Here is a 12,862-nt window from a genome sequence, read left to right on the forward strand (position 1 = left end):
ATTTGCACATGGATAATTGTCAGCTATGTGCTTTCTTACATGGGGACCAGATGGGAACAACCGGATACATCCCCAGCTTCCTGGACCCTCAGAAGGCATTATATACACTCTGGAGCTGGAAGGAGAAACAAGGATGCATCTGAAGTAAACCAGCACAGATTTCTCATGCAATTCCCCATGTCTGAGCATGTGAAGACGGTTCACAGGCATATAGAAGTCTGGCCCCAGTTACGTTGTTCCATCAGCCCATTGTGAAAATCTCACTGAGATGGGAAATCTAATTGTCTTCAGCTACAAATTGGAGTAAAACCTGGAAGTTGTGTCCTTCCTCGGAATCAGGTATTAAGTTCTTGAAGAACACTCTGCAACCTTGTCCTTGAACCTGACTCAGTAAACTGCTCACATTCTGTGAGGTATCACCACCCCAGTACACCAAGGATTAAAATTGCCCATGTCCACTGCATCTCCCTGAGGGAAGAAGGCGGAAGGGAGTCGGCAAGCTGATATTACTTGCCAATAATTATGAAGCACTTCAGTCCACAGAATGTGTCCATAGCTTAGTCTTTTAAGCCACCAAACCTGCCCACGAAGAAGCTGCCAAAGTCTGTGGAAGGGAATGATAGCCCTACATCAGACAACTCTTCCTATATTGTCCCGTCTAAGCATCTCACTGCCCCTGTCCACTTGAATGTACCAGACTGGGCTGCTTGTTCATCACTGACATTGAGCTCAGCCTCGTGAGAGAGAGAGGTCTGTCTAGATCCATCAGATTCATACACCTTATATTCTTGCTCTCAGTCCATCACCAGGTCTACTGAATGTTCTAGAAACACAGATCAGTAGGAAGATCTGGGTATGTCGTCAACATTTCTGACATTTGGAATCTTATTCTACCCTCTGTGATAGTGTTATCTTGACTCTAAAATCATTTGGAGAGGGGTCTCCGGGCTGTTGCCTGATTTCAAACGCAAAGGGACCAGATACTTCAAGCTCCCGCCATGACTTCCCTGTCATGACAGACTGCACCTTGACCCCTGAGATACAATGAACCCTTTCTCCTTTAAACTGTTTCAGTCATCGCTGCTTATACAGCAATAGAAAAATAAATAAAGACTCCTCTTAAACATACTCAAGGGGAAAATACAGATCTGGGGGGGGGGGGGAGAACGGTAAGGCGAATGGAGCCCTGGGCACATGCTACAGAATACACACACACATACATACCCACACCCAGCTTTTACATTAAGGTGTAATGTAATATGTATGTATTTACATACATAGCCACACCCACCAGTTGGGCAGCTTTCACATTAAGGATGGTGCATAAGATTTTAAAAATCTCTTTAAACTTACATATCTTCTCTGAGTAGTTATCACAATCAACTTTAAAATTCATTTTTGCGTGTTTTTTAAGTGAATCTCCTCAGACCAACTTCTGCCTGACTGGGAAATAATGGCTGCCCGTTTTCTTAGCGGCCCCACCCTTTATCCTATGTTCCAGTGAACTGGTGAACTAAAGACCTCTGCAGTCAGATTTACAACTCGGTAGGATTAAACCGATTACTATTATTTATGACAGCCATTCTAGGCCTTCCGTGTCTGCATCTGTCACTGTACATTTGAGAGATCCTCCCAAAAAAAAGAATAGCACGCCTCCTAACCAAACACTGAGCAAAGCTGCAGGCACAGGCGCCTGACAAACATCCTACCCAAGTGCCCGAAAGTGAGGCGAGCTTCCACAGCTGTGGATTTTCAGACTCCTGGCTGATTAGTGAGATTAGCGTGGAGTCTCCCGGCTTCTGCTGGGCCTGTTCCTCCCGATGAGCTCTCACATGACCTAGCCCGTTAGGTCAGAAAATCTTCGTGAAATGAGCAGATTAACGCCTGGCTTCAGGAAAGGGTAGTGGGGTAAGCCTGGAGGCCGGGCTTGGTGTCTCCTCAAAGACTGAGGAGCAGAAAGGCTAAACATGGAAAAACATGGTGTTGCCCCAACTAGCTCCCTTCAGGAGACAATACACAGACTGTCCCAGGAAAAGTCCTTTGGGTTGAGTCACTCTGGGGGACCAACTGCCACCACCTTAAGGGCCATTCAGAGGAGTGCATGTGTGTGCAGGCACAGCTGGGGAGAGAGGGGATGGTGTCTTCAGCAGTTGCCACCCAGCTTGTCGGCAGCGTGGAGAAATGCCAAAAGTCAAGAGGGAGCCATAGGAAGCAACTGTGGTCACCAGACTAACAGGAGCCTCTGCTTAGAAAAGCCAGGGTTAACAAATGAACACACGCTACTTCCTTTTCATCAAACAAAGCATTTCTGTAATAATTGTGTCATACGAGTATACAAAAATAATTCTTAATAATTCATTACACTAAGCCACTGAGCGACCCAGAAAAGGTGGAGGCAAGTCTTACTGCTCTCCCCGTTGTTATAAACCAACCCCAAGGCTGTGGGATTTCCCCTGATCATGCAGGTTGTAAGCAACAACACCATAGATAAACTCCAGACCTCTCCCTGGTTTTGCTTTGTTTATTAAATGCTACTTGTTGGTAGTGGTACGTTAGTTTTTGTGTATGTGTTTGTTTGGCTGGTTAGTTGGTTACTGAGATAGAAGACAGCTTGTGTTGCCCAGGCTGGCCCTGTAAGTTTATACAATCCTCTAGCCCAACTCCCCTGTACCTGGTTATGAATGTCTTTAATTATGAAATCAATGAATACGCATATGTATGTTTTAATTAGAAAAGCATGTAAAGTAGGAAGAAAAGGGGGTCTTCTTCCGCCCCACCACAGACACTCAAAGATGTGCCCAGTGTAACCTTGGAAGTCCAGTCCTATTTGATGACCTTATATACAAAAACTGGGATCATGCATTCCAAGGGAATACTTTTCCAGTTAGCGAGCTGCCATTCACATATTTCTCAGACCATATTCCCACTTCTTCCGTTTTCAGATTTTAATAGTATCATTGTGTAGCCATGTCATAAGTGCCTCTTATCCACTATGGATATAGATTGTTTTCTGATGTTCTCTTAGCAGAGTGCTACAGTGAGCATTCTGGAATACAGGCTTGCTCATTTATACTAAAACATCTACGGAACTCATTCATAGATTACCACACTCCTGGGTTGTTGTATAAAGACTCTATTAGTTAAGATACATACTGAGAAACTGACTGACCAAAATGCTGTGTCTATTAACAGTATGTGCTATAACGTAGTATAATATAGCATATGTAATGTAACAAATGTAATGTGACATATAATATTCATCATCAACAATATGTAATATAAACAGGATGACTTTCCCATAGCCTCACCAACTCTTGAGTATTTTCAATTTTTGACGTACTAATTTTTTTTTTTTTTTTTTGGTTTTTCGAGACAGGGTTTCTCTGCAGCTTTAGAGCCTGTCCTGGAGCTAGCTCTTGTAGACCATGCTGGTCTCGAACTCACTGAGATCCGCCTGCCTCTGCCTCCCGAGTGCTGGGATTAAAGGCGTGTGCCACCACCGCCCGGCTCGTACTAATTATTTTTATTTAGATTTATCTGGTTACAATGAGGTTGTTTGTCATTTTTGTGTGTTTTGTCGGTGACAACTTTTGTTTTAAATTGTTTGGGTTATCTTCTTGATTTGGAAGGGTGTGTTCTGTATTGAAGATATGAACTGTTAGTTTTAAAACTCTCCTCTCAGTATTTTTTGAGATCTCTTATTGGATAAACTAAACTCTGTACCTCTGATTTCAGTTATTCCTCTCCCCCCGCCGCCACTATGGAAATCCTAAATATAAAACTAGATAGCACTAGCTAGAAACCAGGACTCTTATTAAAGGAAAACAATAGAAAGGCAATAACTTAATGTTTATACAAAATGCTTCTCAGTAAAGACTTGGAATGGGAAAAGTCAAAAACTCCCATGATTCCAGACCAAGGAAAAGCTCTTCCCTGATGGTTGATTGTCCCTGAATTATTTTCTCTTCATACGAATACAGACATTGCATCAAAAGTTGGTGTCACTAAAAGCATACAAAGTATATGATATTTAATGACTCAGAAAATGGGGAATCTTCACTTCTAAAAGTCTTGTGCATATCACGGATATGCTTTTATTCATAACTAGCACGGTGAAATCAGATGGGAGGATTGAAAATGCCCCTTTGGCTGTGTGAACACATACTGGCCAGTCTTGAATGTTTGAGATCTACTTACAAGGCTAGCATTGTATGCCTGACCTTGAAGCCCTAGCTCTCTACCATCATTGTTATATTCCTGGGATAATCAGATTTATTTTCTCCTGTGTATTATTCCCAAGTAATCTTGCTAAAATTCTATTCAAAGCTTATTTATATTGCTGTTCTCTAACAACAGGCGGGACCCTAAAATGCGAATTAAGATTGATGGATTCAATACCTATGTTTGGGCTGCTCCAAAAGTTGACCCTAAATTCTGGTCCTCAAGTCTTTGAAGAAAGTGACACACTTTCAGAGTTCACAGAGGGTCTATCCAAGCAGACTTTTCATCAAAAATGATTCCTTGGGCAAGTTTTACACATAATGCTACGGATGCGTGTCTGCCTTTTCAATAAACATCATTCTATTTTATCACAAGATTTAGCAAAGCAGCTTAGTTCAAGATGCCATCTGGGCCTCTGGACACATTAACCAAAGCTTAAAATAACCTCCCAGCAGCTGGGAGGGCCCAGCTGTTCTCAAGACTCTCCCACTCCTTCAGCGTCCCCATAAAAAGTGAATGAAGAGCAGAGGCTAAAAGTGTCAACCAAACACTGGTCACACGGGAGATGGAGGCGGCCGCGGGCTCCTGAAGTGTGGTGTTGCTCCCAGGAAACATGCCTGTTCCGTGCTCAGGTGTGAAGATCCAAAAAGGGCAGTGAGACAAGATGGAAGGCCCCTTCAGGTTTCTCCTGAGTGTACCGTGAGCCTGCTTTTCCTAACGTCTGAACTGTCGTGGTTGATCCTGTCCACCAGTTCTACAATGAACACCAGCTACAAATATGAAGCAATCACTCTTCCGCTAGAGGCAGGATCCTGGGCCACCCAACCCGTTGTCAGCTCTAACGCAGGGAAGAGGCCCTAGGTGTTGAAGCACAGGGGAGGGTCTTCCTTCCTTCTCTGCATGCCCACCCACTACCAGCAGAGCCTACTTTGTTTCAACTTCTAGTCTGTGTTAGTCCTCCTTGGAACCATACCGAGATCCACTCCCCAGACAGTTGTAATCAACGCCAAAACAATTATGTTCTCATTTAGGGAACAACCAGCTTTTCATGGACAGTGGGGATCATGCAGCTTGTGGGGGAGCACCTGTCTGGAGGACAGTCTCAAATCTCCCGCTGACCCCACTTTTCTCAGGTGACTGCAATTCTGCTTCCACCTCCGAAAGGTCTGGCTGGCATTGACTAAGGTTCATCATTGCTGGCCATCCTGTTGTCAGTACAGTTCATACCTCACCGGCACATGGATTTCCTCTTGGCTGCAATGTACAACTGAGCTGTACAGCTTTTGTTAAGGGACCCATGACCGGCTCTATTCAGTACATGTGGTTACATTATAATTATCTACATCCAGTTGGCCACAACAATACTTTCTTTTTTGCTAAAACGTGTTACGGCCTGAAACTGAGATGTCTCCCAAAGGCACGCATGCAGAGAGAATGAGCTGTGGGTTGATGGACTGTGGGAGAAATGCTCAAGCCCTGGGGTTTCCACCTTCTTGGGATTAAGCCCTTTAGCTGTGTAAAGGTGTGTTTCTTACATTTATGCTGCATTTGTTTAATAAAGAAATGATGGGCTGCATTTTTTTCACCTTGCCTGCCTATGGCATCTGATTGGTCTAATAAAGCACTGAATGGCCAACAGCTGGGCAAGAGAAAGGACAGGTGCTAGGCAGAGAGAATAAGTAGGAGGAGAAATTTAGCATGAGAAAGGAAAAGCGAGAGGAAGATGGAGGAGAGAGAGAGAGAGAGAGAGAGAGAGAGAGAGAGAGAGAGAGAATAAGAGCAACGCCTGGGGCAAGAAGCCAGGCAGCTACTGACAGCCAGAGAGATAGAAGAAGCAGTGAAAGTAAAAAAAGAAGAAGAAGAAGAAGAAGAAGAAGAAGAAGAAGAAGAAGAAGAAGAAGAAGAAGAAGAAGAAGAAGAAGAAGAAGAAGAAGAAGAAAGTAAAAAGCCTTGGGGCAAAAGGTTGATAAAGTGAAGCAGGGTAACTTAAGTTAGGGGAGCTAGCCAGAGACATGCCTAAGCCAGACCCAGCAGAAAACTAACTTGTTCCAGCTGTCATGAAGTTCAGTTGTGGAGATGGGCTAGTTCCTTAAATCCCTACTCCAAAGTTGGAGGTGTGAAAAGAAAGAAACAGAGTGTCTCCATTCCGGGAGCAGTAACTAAGAAGCCCAGTCCTGAGGACAACATCCAGTTCATAAAAGAATGCCCCCAAGGCTGGGGAGAGGACACAAGGTAAGTGCTTGTACTGCAAACGTGAACACCTGAGCTCAACCCCAGTGCCCACGTGAAAAGCAAGACACGGGGCTGAGGAAATGGATAAGCAAGTAAAGGTATCTGCTGCCAAACCTGTCATCTTGAATTCCATGGCCAGGACCCACATGGCAGCAGAGAACCAACTCCCAAAAGTTGTCCTCTGACCTAACACATGCTATGGCATACATCACACACACGCACGCTAACACTATTTTGAAACCGCCAACAAACTAGTTTAAGAGACGATCATTAGTGATCGTAAAGCCACTGGGTAAAGGCTGATAAGAAACCAAACATGTACATAGTCTATAAAGTTGAGCCCGCAGCTGACCAGAACCGAGGAAGGAACGGTGTGGCACAGAAACAGTGACCCCTGGGAGTGGCACAGAAACAGTGACCACCGGGACTCTGCGGTCCTTCAATTGCCACTAATGCTGAGACCACGCAGCTTGTACTTCACATGATGCATATAATTCAGAACCCCCCCACACACAAAGTGTTGATTGTTGCATTTGATGTGCTGCTGGGTTGGGGTGAGGGGTGAGAGTGGGGAGACTGAGTAAATAGACCAAAAGGTGACTCTACCTGTAGGGCATGGAAGAAGGAACAGAGGAAAAATCTAGAGTTTGGAAAAATAAAGTCACTGCATTAACTATGGCTTTTCTTGCTTTACCAAGTGGACATCAAACTCACAATCCTCTTACCAGAGATGGTATCAGAGGCATGCATGGCCACACCAAGCTTTGAAATACTCTTATTAAAAAACAAGTTAAAACTGAATTAATTGAGCTTTGCAAAAGGGCTGGATGCTCATATCCCCAAAATTCATGCATCAAAATCCTAAGCCCAAGGTGACAGTTGGAGGTAAGGCATCCAGGAAGGGTTTAGGTGGTAAGGATGGAGTTACCATGATTGGCATTTAGTGCCCTTAATAAAAGAGAGCTTAAGAAATAGCAAGACCCTACCACTACATGAAGCTACAGTAAGGAAGCATAATTCTGTGAGCCAGAAACTGGGCCCTCACCAGACACCATGATAATCAGAGCCCTGACCTTGGACTTTCAGTCTCTAGAACTGCTTTAAATGAGTTTCTGTTGTGTACATGCTATACAGTTCATGACATTTCATTACAGCTATGCACATGGACTAAGATAGGTCTTCAGAACCAACATCGAATCAACACGGGGCAGAACAAAAAGTGCAGTGGCGCCCTAAAAATACATTCGAAGAGCCCAGAAGAAACAGTCTACCAGGTAACTGGTCTGAGTCTTTGGCAAGTCAGCTTCATAGGCAGACAAGCAGGCCAAAGACAGTATTTTGTAGGTTAAAACTTGACCTAAGTTACCAAATGCAATGTTTATTCCTTAATTAGGAGAAGTTGGTTTGAATAAATCTCCCATAAAAGAATTTCAAAACAACAGAGTTAACTCAACCCAAATGCAGAGTTATAAGTATATGGAAAAGGGTCCTTTTTTTAAAAAAAAAAGAGATCCATACTTAAGATCCATGCATACAAATGCTAGTTTTCTTAAGGAAATGTAAGTCCTGAAGCCAAAAAGAACGACACAAACATAACAAGGACCTATTCTGTCTTGGCTTTTCTGAAAGCTAGAGATTTTCATAAAGTTTAAAATTTTTTTCAAGTTTATTTTATATACATATATGTATGTGTACAATGTGGATGTGTAGGAACGCAGGCATGCACTATCCCAACCATAATTTTTTTTAATTTTTATACTTATTTATCATAAATGTGTGTGCACACATGCACACATGTACACCCTTATATCACAATTCACATGTGGAAGTCAGGGGACAATTTGCAGTGGTCTGTTCTCTTCTGCCCTGTGAGTTCCAGTTACCTGCTGAGCCATCTTTTTGGCTCCACACTCATAATTTTATCCAAGAAATGGTCAAATCCCAAATTACACACTTACTAAGTGTGAAATACGTCCATTTGAAGCTTGATGAACTAGTAAAATATATGTAATAGGTTCACCATCTAGAAATTTCATAGTTCTGTTCTTCTCTAGCAAGTATATTACCAAATACCAAGAACAGCTTTTCTCAGAAAAGTTCCTTGTAAACTTAACTGTCTCGGTCAGTGTTCTATTGCTGTGAAGAGACACCATGACCGTGGCAACTCTTATCAAAGAAAGTATTTAACTGGGTGCTTGCTTACAGTTTCAGAGGCTTGGTCTCTTGTCAGCATAGCGGGGAGCATGGAGGTATACAGGCAGACCTGGTGCTGGAAAGTAGTGAATGTTCTTTATCCTAATCTACAGGTAGCAGGGAGAGAGAGACTGGGCCTGGCCTAGGCTTTTAAAAACTCAAATCCCATCCCCAGTGACACACTTTCTCCAACAAAACCACACCTACTCCAAGAAGGCCACAACTTCTAATCCTTCTCAAACAATGCCACTTCCAGATGACTGAGCATTCAAATATATGAGCCTCTGGGGACCATTCTTATTCAAACCACCACATTAACTTTTCAATCAAAACCAGACCTTTTTCAGATGAAGGAATGACAGGCCAGTTGATAATCAGATTTCCCCATTTGGCAAGAATAAATGCTAATTTCTGCTATTTTTGTATCCTGTTTATGAACGTCCAGTCAGGAATCTGTTTAAAGGTTTTAGGACTCGAGGTTGGTCACCCTCTCAGCCTAACACAGCATGCCGGTTAGAAGACAAATGAGCTCCCCAACCACATGCAGTCACACAGGGACTTACAGTGCTTGTCATGTTCTACCCCTGCCAAACTACATTCCTTCCAGAGTCAACCATCTGACTATTTGCCTCAGAACAAGTCCCCCAGAAGATGAGAAAATGAAGAGGAGGCTGCTCCAAGTCAGTGCTTGAAATGCAAATCAACAACTCTCTTAGCAAATATTCTGACCCATAGTAAATACTGGATAAGCGTCTCCTACCCCCTGACAAACTGGAGCATGGGGGAGGGGGTGAATGCTGTCAGAGCTCTCTCGGGGCTCATTATCCTCCCATCATTCCCAGGAATAACCCTGTCAGACAAGAGGGAACGAGCGTTTGTCAACCTCTCGCCAACCCCAGACTCCAGCCAAGATTCATCAATCGTAGGTGAAGAGCCAAAGATAAATGCCAGTCTGGAATTTATCTGGTCTCATTTCCCCCAAATGTTTTTTGGATATTAACACACACACACACACACACACACACACACACACACACAGAAACAACAACAACAAAAATCTCACAAAGCATCTTTTCCCCCCTATTTCAAGGCTAAAACGCTGAGAAGAGACAGTCACAGTAGAAAACCTGAAGCATGGGCCATGAGCATCTCTAAAGAAACAGTAAGAAGAATTGAGAGCACAGGGAGCTGTGGGGATGGCCAGAATCCACACAACAGGTTAAAGATGTTTAACTCTGTACATCTGCAAGGGATTCCACTCAAAGGAAAGTCTCACTGTTGTGAATCTGGCCATGTTTAATCAGGGACAGATAATGTTTTAAAGCCATGTTTCCTACGGATAATTCAAAGGCCCCCTAAAGTTTGGTAGTTCTAAGTTTTGGTAGCTGTATTTGGAGGTATGGGGAAACAGTGGGGAGAGCAGAGCAGATTTACCGGAATGTGCTTCTGTCTGTAGGATAAGAAAGAGGGAGCAGAAGGCAAGAAACTCAAAGTCTGAGAAATCAAGTTGCAGAAGAAAACGGCAGAGGTCTTGGGAGAAGAAAGAGGAAATGAAGGTGCAGATGAGTTGGAAGAGGCCTGCCTTGTCAAACGCCAAAAGCATCTTCCCAGAGAAGTTGGGAATTGCGATACCCTTTGGAGATATGCCTCCTGGGAACTGAGAGGCCAGGCTGCAATGCTCCCAAGCCATTCACCCCATTCCTGTCCCAAAGTAGTCACTAAAGGACCACGGAGCTAAAGTAATTTAGCCACCTCCAGGCAAATAGTTCACCAGTTCAATGTGCGTGCAGATATTTGTTAAGTTTGACAAGATTTGGAAGAGGATCGTGGATAATAATAATAATAATAATAATAATAATAATAATAAACACCGGGGTGGGAAGTAATGTTGACAGACATGTCTGTGAGGGGAGGAAGGCTACTAACTGGTTGGGAGAATACTGGAAACCCAGAGCTGAGATGGAGTGGAAAATGGGCGAGGAAGGAAATACAGAAGAAAGTGGAACAGGTGCGGGAGAATTCTAAGGTTCCAGTCCCAGGGCTTTCAGAACAGCCCCCTTTAAGGCCAGTGTCCCAAGTGTGCCTAGTGGCTGCCAGTGCGCTGGTGTAGGAAGCTGAATAGAGCACTAGGGAGGTGGCCCGGGCGCGGGGACCGCAAAACGGGGCGTGAGAGTCACTCACCCCGTTGGCGGCAGCCATCTGCACCACGATCTCAGTGGCCGTCCTGCTGAAGTACCTGCCGTCGCTGCCCACCACCATAGTACAACCCTGGCGATCGCGCAGGTCGATGGACGACAGCACACTTTGGATGAAGTTGGGCAGGTAGTTGCGCTGACCCTCGAAAAGCACCGTGGGTCGCCGCAGCCCGCCACCGCCGGTTGGCCGCTGGTCCTCGTAGGGTGCCGTGGGCACTGTCAGCACCGGGATGGGGCTCCCCTCCATGGCGCCGCTGGCCGGTCCTGAGGCGGCTGCGGGAGCCTCGGGGATCTGCCGCCCCGCCCGGCCCCCACCGCCTAGACTCACTCCCGGCTCCGCCTCGCGCCCTCCCCGCCCCTCCCCGCCCTCCCACCGCTGCTCCCTGCTGGTCCCCTCAATGCCCCGGAATGGAGTCTGCCTCCACTCTCAGATAAAGTTTTCTGCAGCTCAGCTTCTTCCCAAAGGATCGCCCAGCTGTCCTCGGTTTCTTTCCCCAGCTGGCCTGACTTTCCTAGTGTCCTAAAAGTTGGACTCCAAGGCCAGCCACTGCGTCCCCAACTACACCTTCAGACCAGCTCCAGACTTAGGCCTCCAGCTGCTCCCGATCTAAGCACACTCTCTAGAAGATAGCCTAAGACTGGAGTCGGGTCTAGCCCAGGTCCCCTCCTGCCGTCAGCCCTCTCTCCCCACACCCTGAGCGGCAGCTTAACTCAAGCACCAGTTTCTCTCCCTAGTAAGGACAGAGCAGGAGGTGGGAGGGGGCCGAAACCTTTTGCCATCAGAACAGCCCTAGCCAAAAATAACCCTGGAAAGGAGAGCTGAGAATTGTTAGGCTCTGCCAGAGGTGAAACTGGAGGCTGGGCAGTGTGTGTGTGTGTGTGTGTGTGTGTGTGTGTGTGTGTGTGTGTGTGTGTGTGTGTGTGTGTGTGTGTGTGTGTGTGTGTGTGTGTGTGTGTGTGTGTGTGTTTCTGCGTGCGCCCGCACTCAGCAGAAACATTTGTTGTGGGGAATCACAACATGTCAGGCCCTTCAGTCCTCAGGACTTAGCCCAGCAGCCACTTTCGTAGCTTTTCTTTTCTTTTCATTGTAATTGAAACAAACACATTGTTTTCTTACTCTTGTCCTGCTTGTCCTTCCTACACATCTGCTTAGGAACCGGCTCCCTCTACACTGCTTCTGTCCACACTATTGAACTTTTCTCTAGACAAAGCACCTCCAATAGGAGATTAAAGCACATTTAATGTCATCCAGAAACGGATGGACAAAGCCAAGGGAAACAAACATGAGGTGCAACCTTCTGTGCTGAGTATGTTTGCCCGAACCCTTTCCTTCCGCAGAACCTAGGGGTGTTCTGCCTTCTCTCTATAAAATCTGCCTCACATCCCAAACCAGGAAAATCCTCACTGTGGAGAGGAGTGAAGAAGGAGGGAATAAGAAGGAGAAAAAGACTGATCCTGGCAACACAGCTGTAACCCCAGAGCCCAGGAGGTGGAGACGGAGTCAAAGCCAGCTTCGGTTACTGCTTTCCTTCCCAAAATATTAGCCTCTTTTTGGGAGTACAACTGACTCGCTGCCGGGAGTGTATAGTGTTTGATTTTGGTGGTGTAACTAAGTGGTGGTTCGCATACAACCTAAAGGCTGTGTATCTGTTCCACCCCACCCCCAAGGCTAAGAACAACCTAAAGGAGTAGGAGTGATGTTCAAACTGGCCCACCTTATAAATGAGGAAAAAAGAACCTTTTGTGAAGTCAAGGAAACGGCCAAGACATCCCTTGCAGCCAGCCCAAATTCTCCTAATACCCCTCCTTGTCGTTAGTATCCTTGAACTGTGATGGAGAAGCCAGTGGAACTATCAACTGAAACCCGCGAAGACCTCTCCACTTCTCCTTTTTCCTATGCGAAGGTTATTTATTTGGGGAATTTATAAAACAAGGTATTAAGGACATGCTCTTCTAAATAAAGTAAAAGAGACAAATTATAGGCAGCAAGATTACAGATTGTGGAAGCATGGGTAAACAAT

At 45.2% G+C, this 12,862-nt stretch overlaps 1 protein-coding gene across 1 annotated transcript in view; it reads right to left on the reverse strand.

Annotated features, from left to right (window-relative positions):
* Positions 1-11,143, reverse strand: part of Pgm5 (phosphoglucomutase 5) — a 159,980-nt gene extending 148,837 nt beyond the window's left edge. Inside the window, exon 1 of the mRNA XM_038331263.1 lies at positions 10,828-11,143. Within this exon, the coding sequence (XP_038187191.1) occupies positions 10,828-11,088 (261 nt within the window). The 5' untranslated portion in view covers positions 11,089-11,143. The remainder of the gene's footprint in view (positions 1-10,827) is intronic.
* Between the last annotated feature and the right edge of the window lie 1,719 nt (positions 11,144-12,862).

The sequence above is a fragment of the Arvicola amphibius genome, chromosome 1, assembly GCF_903992535.2.
Source record: "Arvicola amphibius chromosome 1, mArvAmp1.2, whole genome shotgun sequence".
Lineage (NCBI taxonomy): Eukaryota > Metazoa > Chordata > Mammalia > Rodentia > Cricetidae > Arvicola > Arvicola amphibius.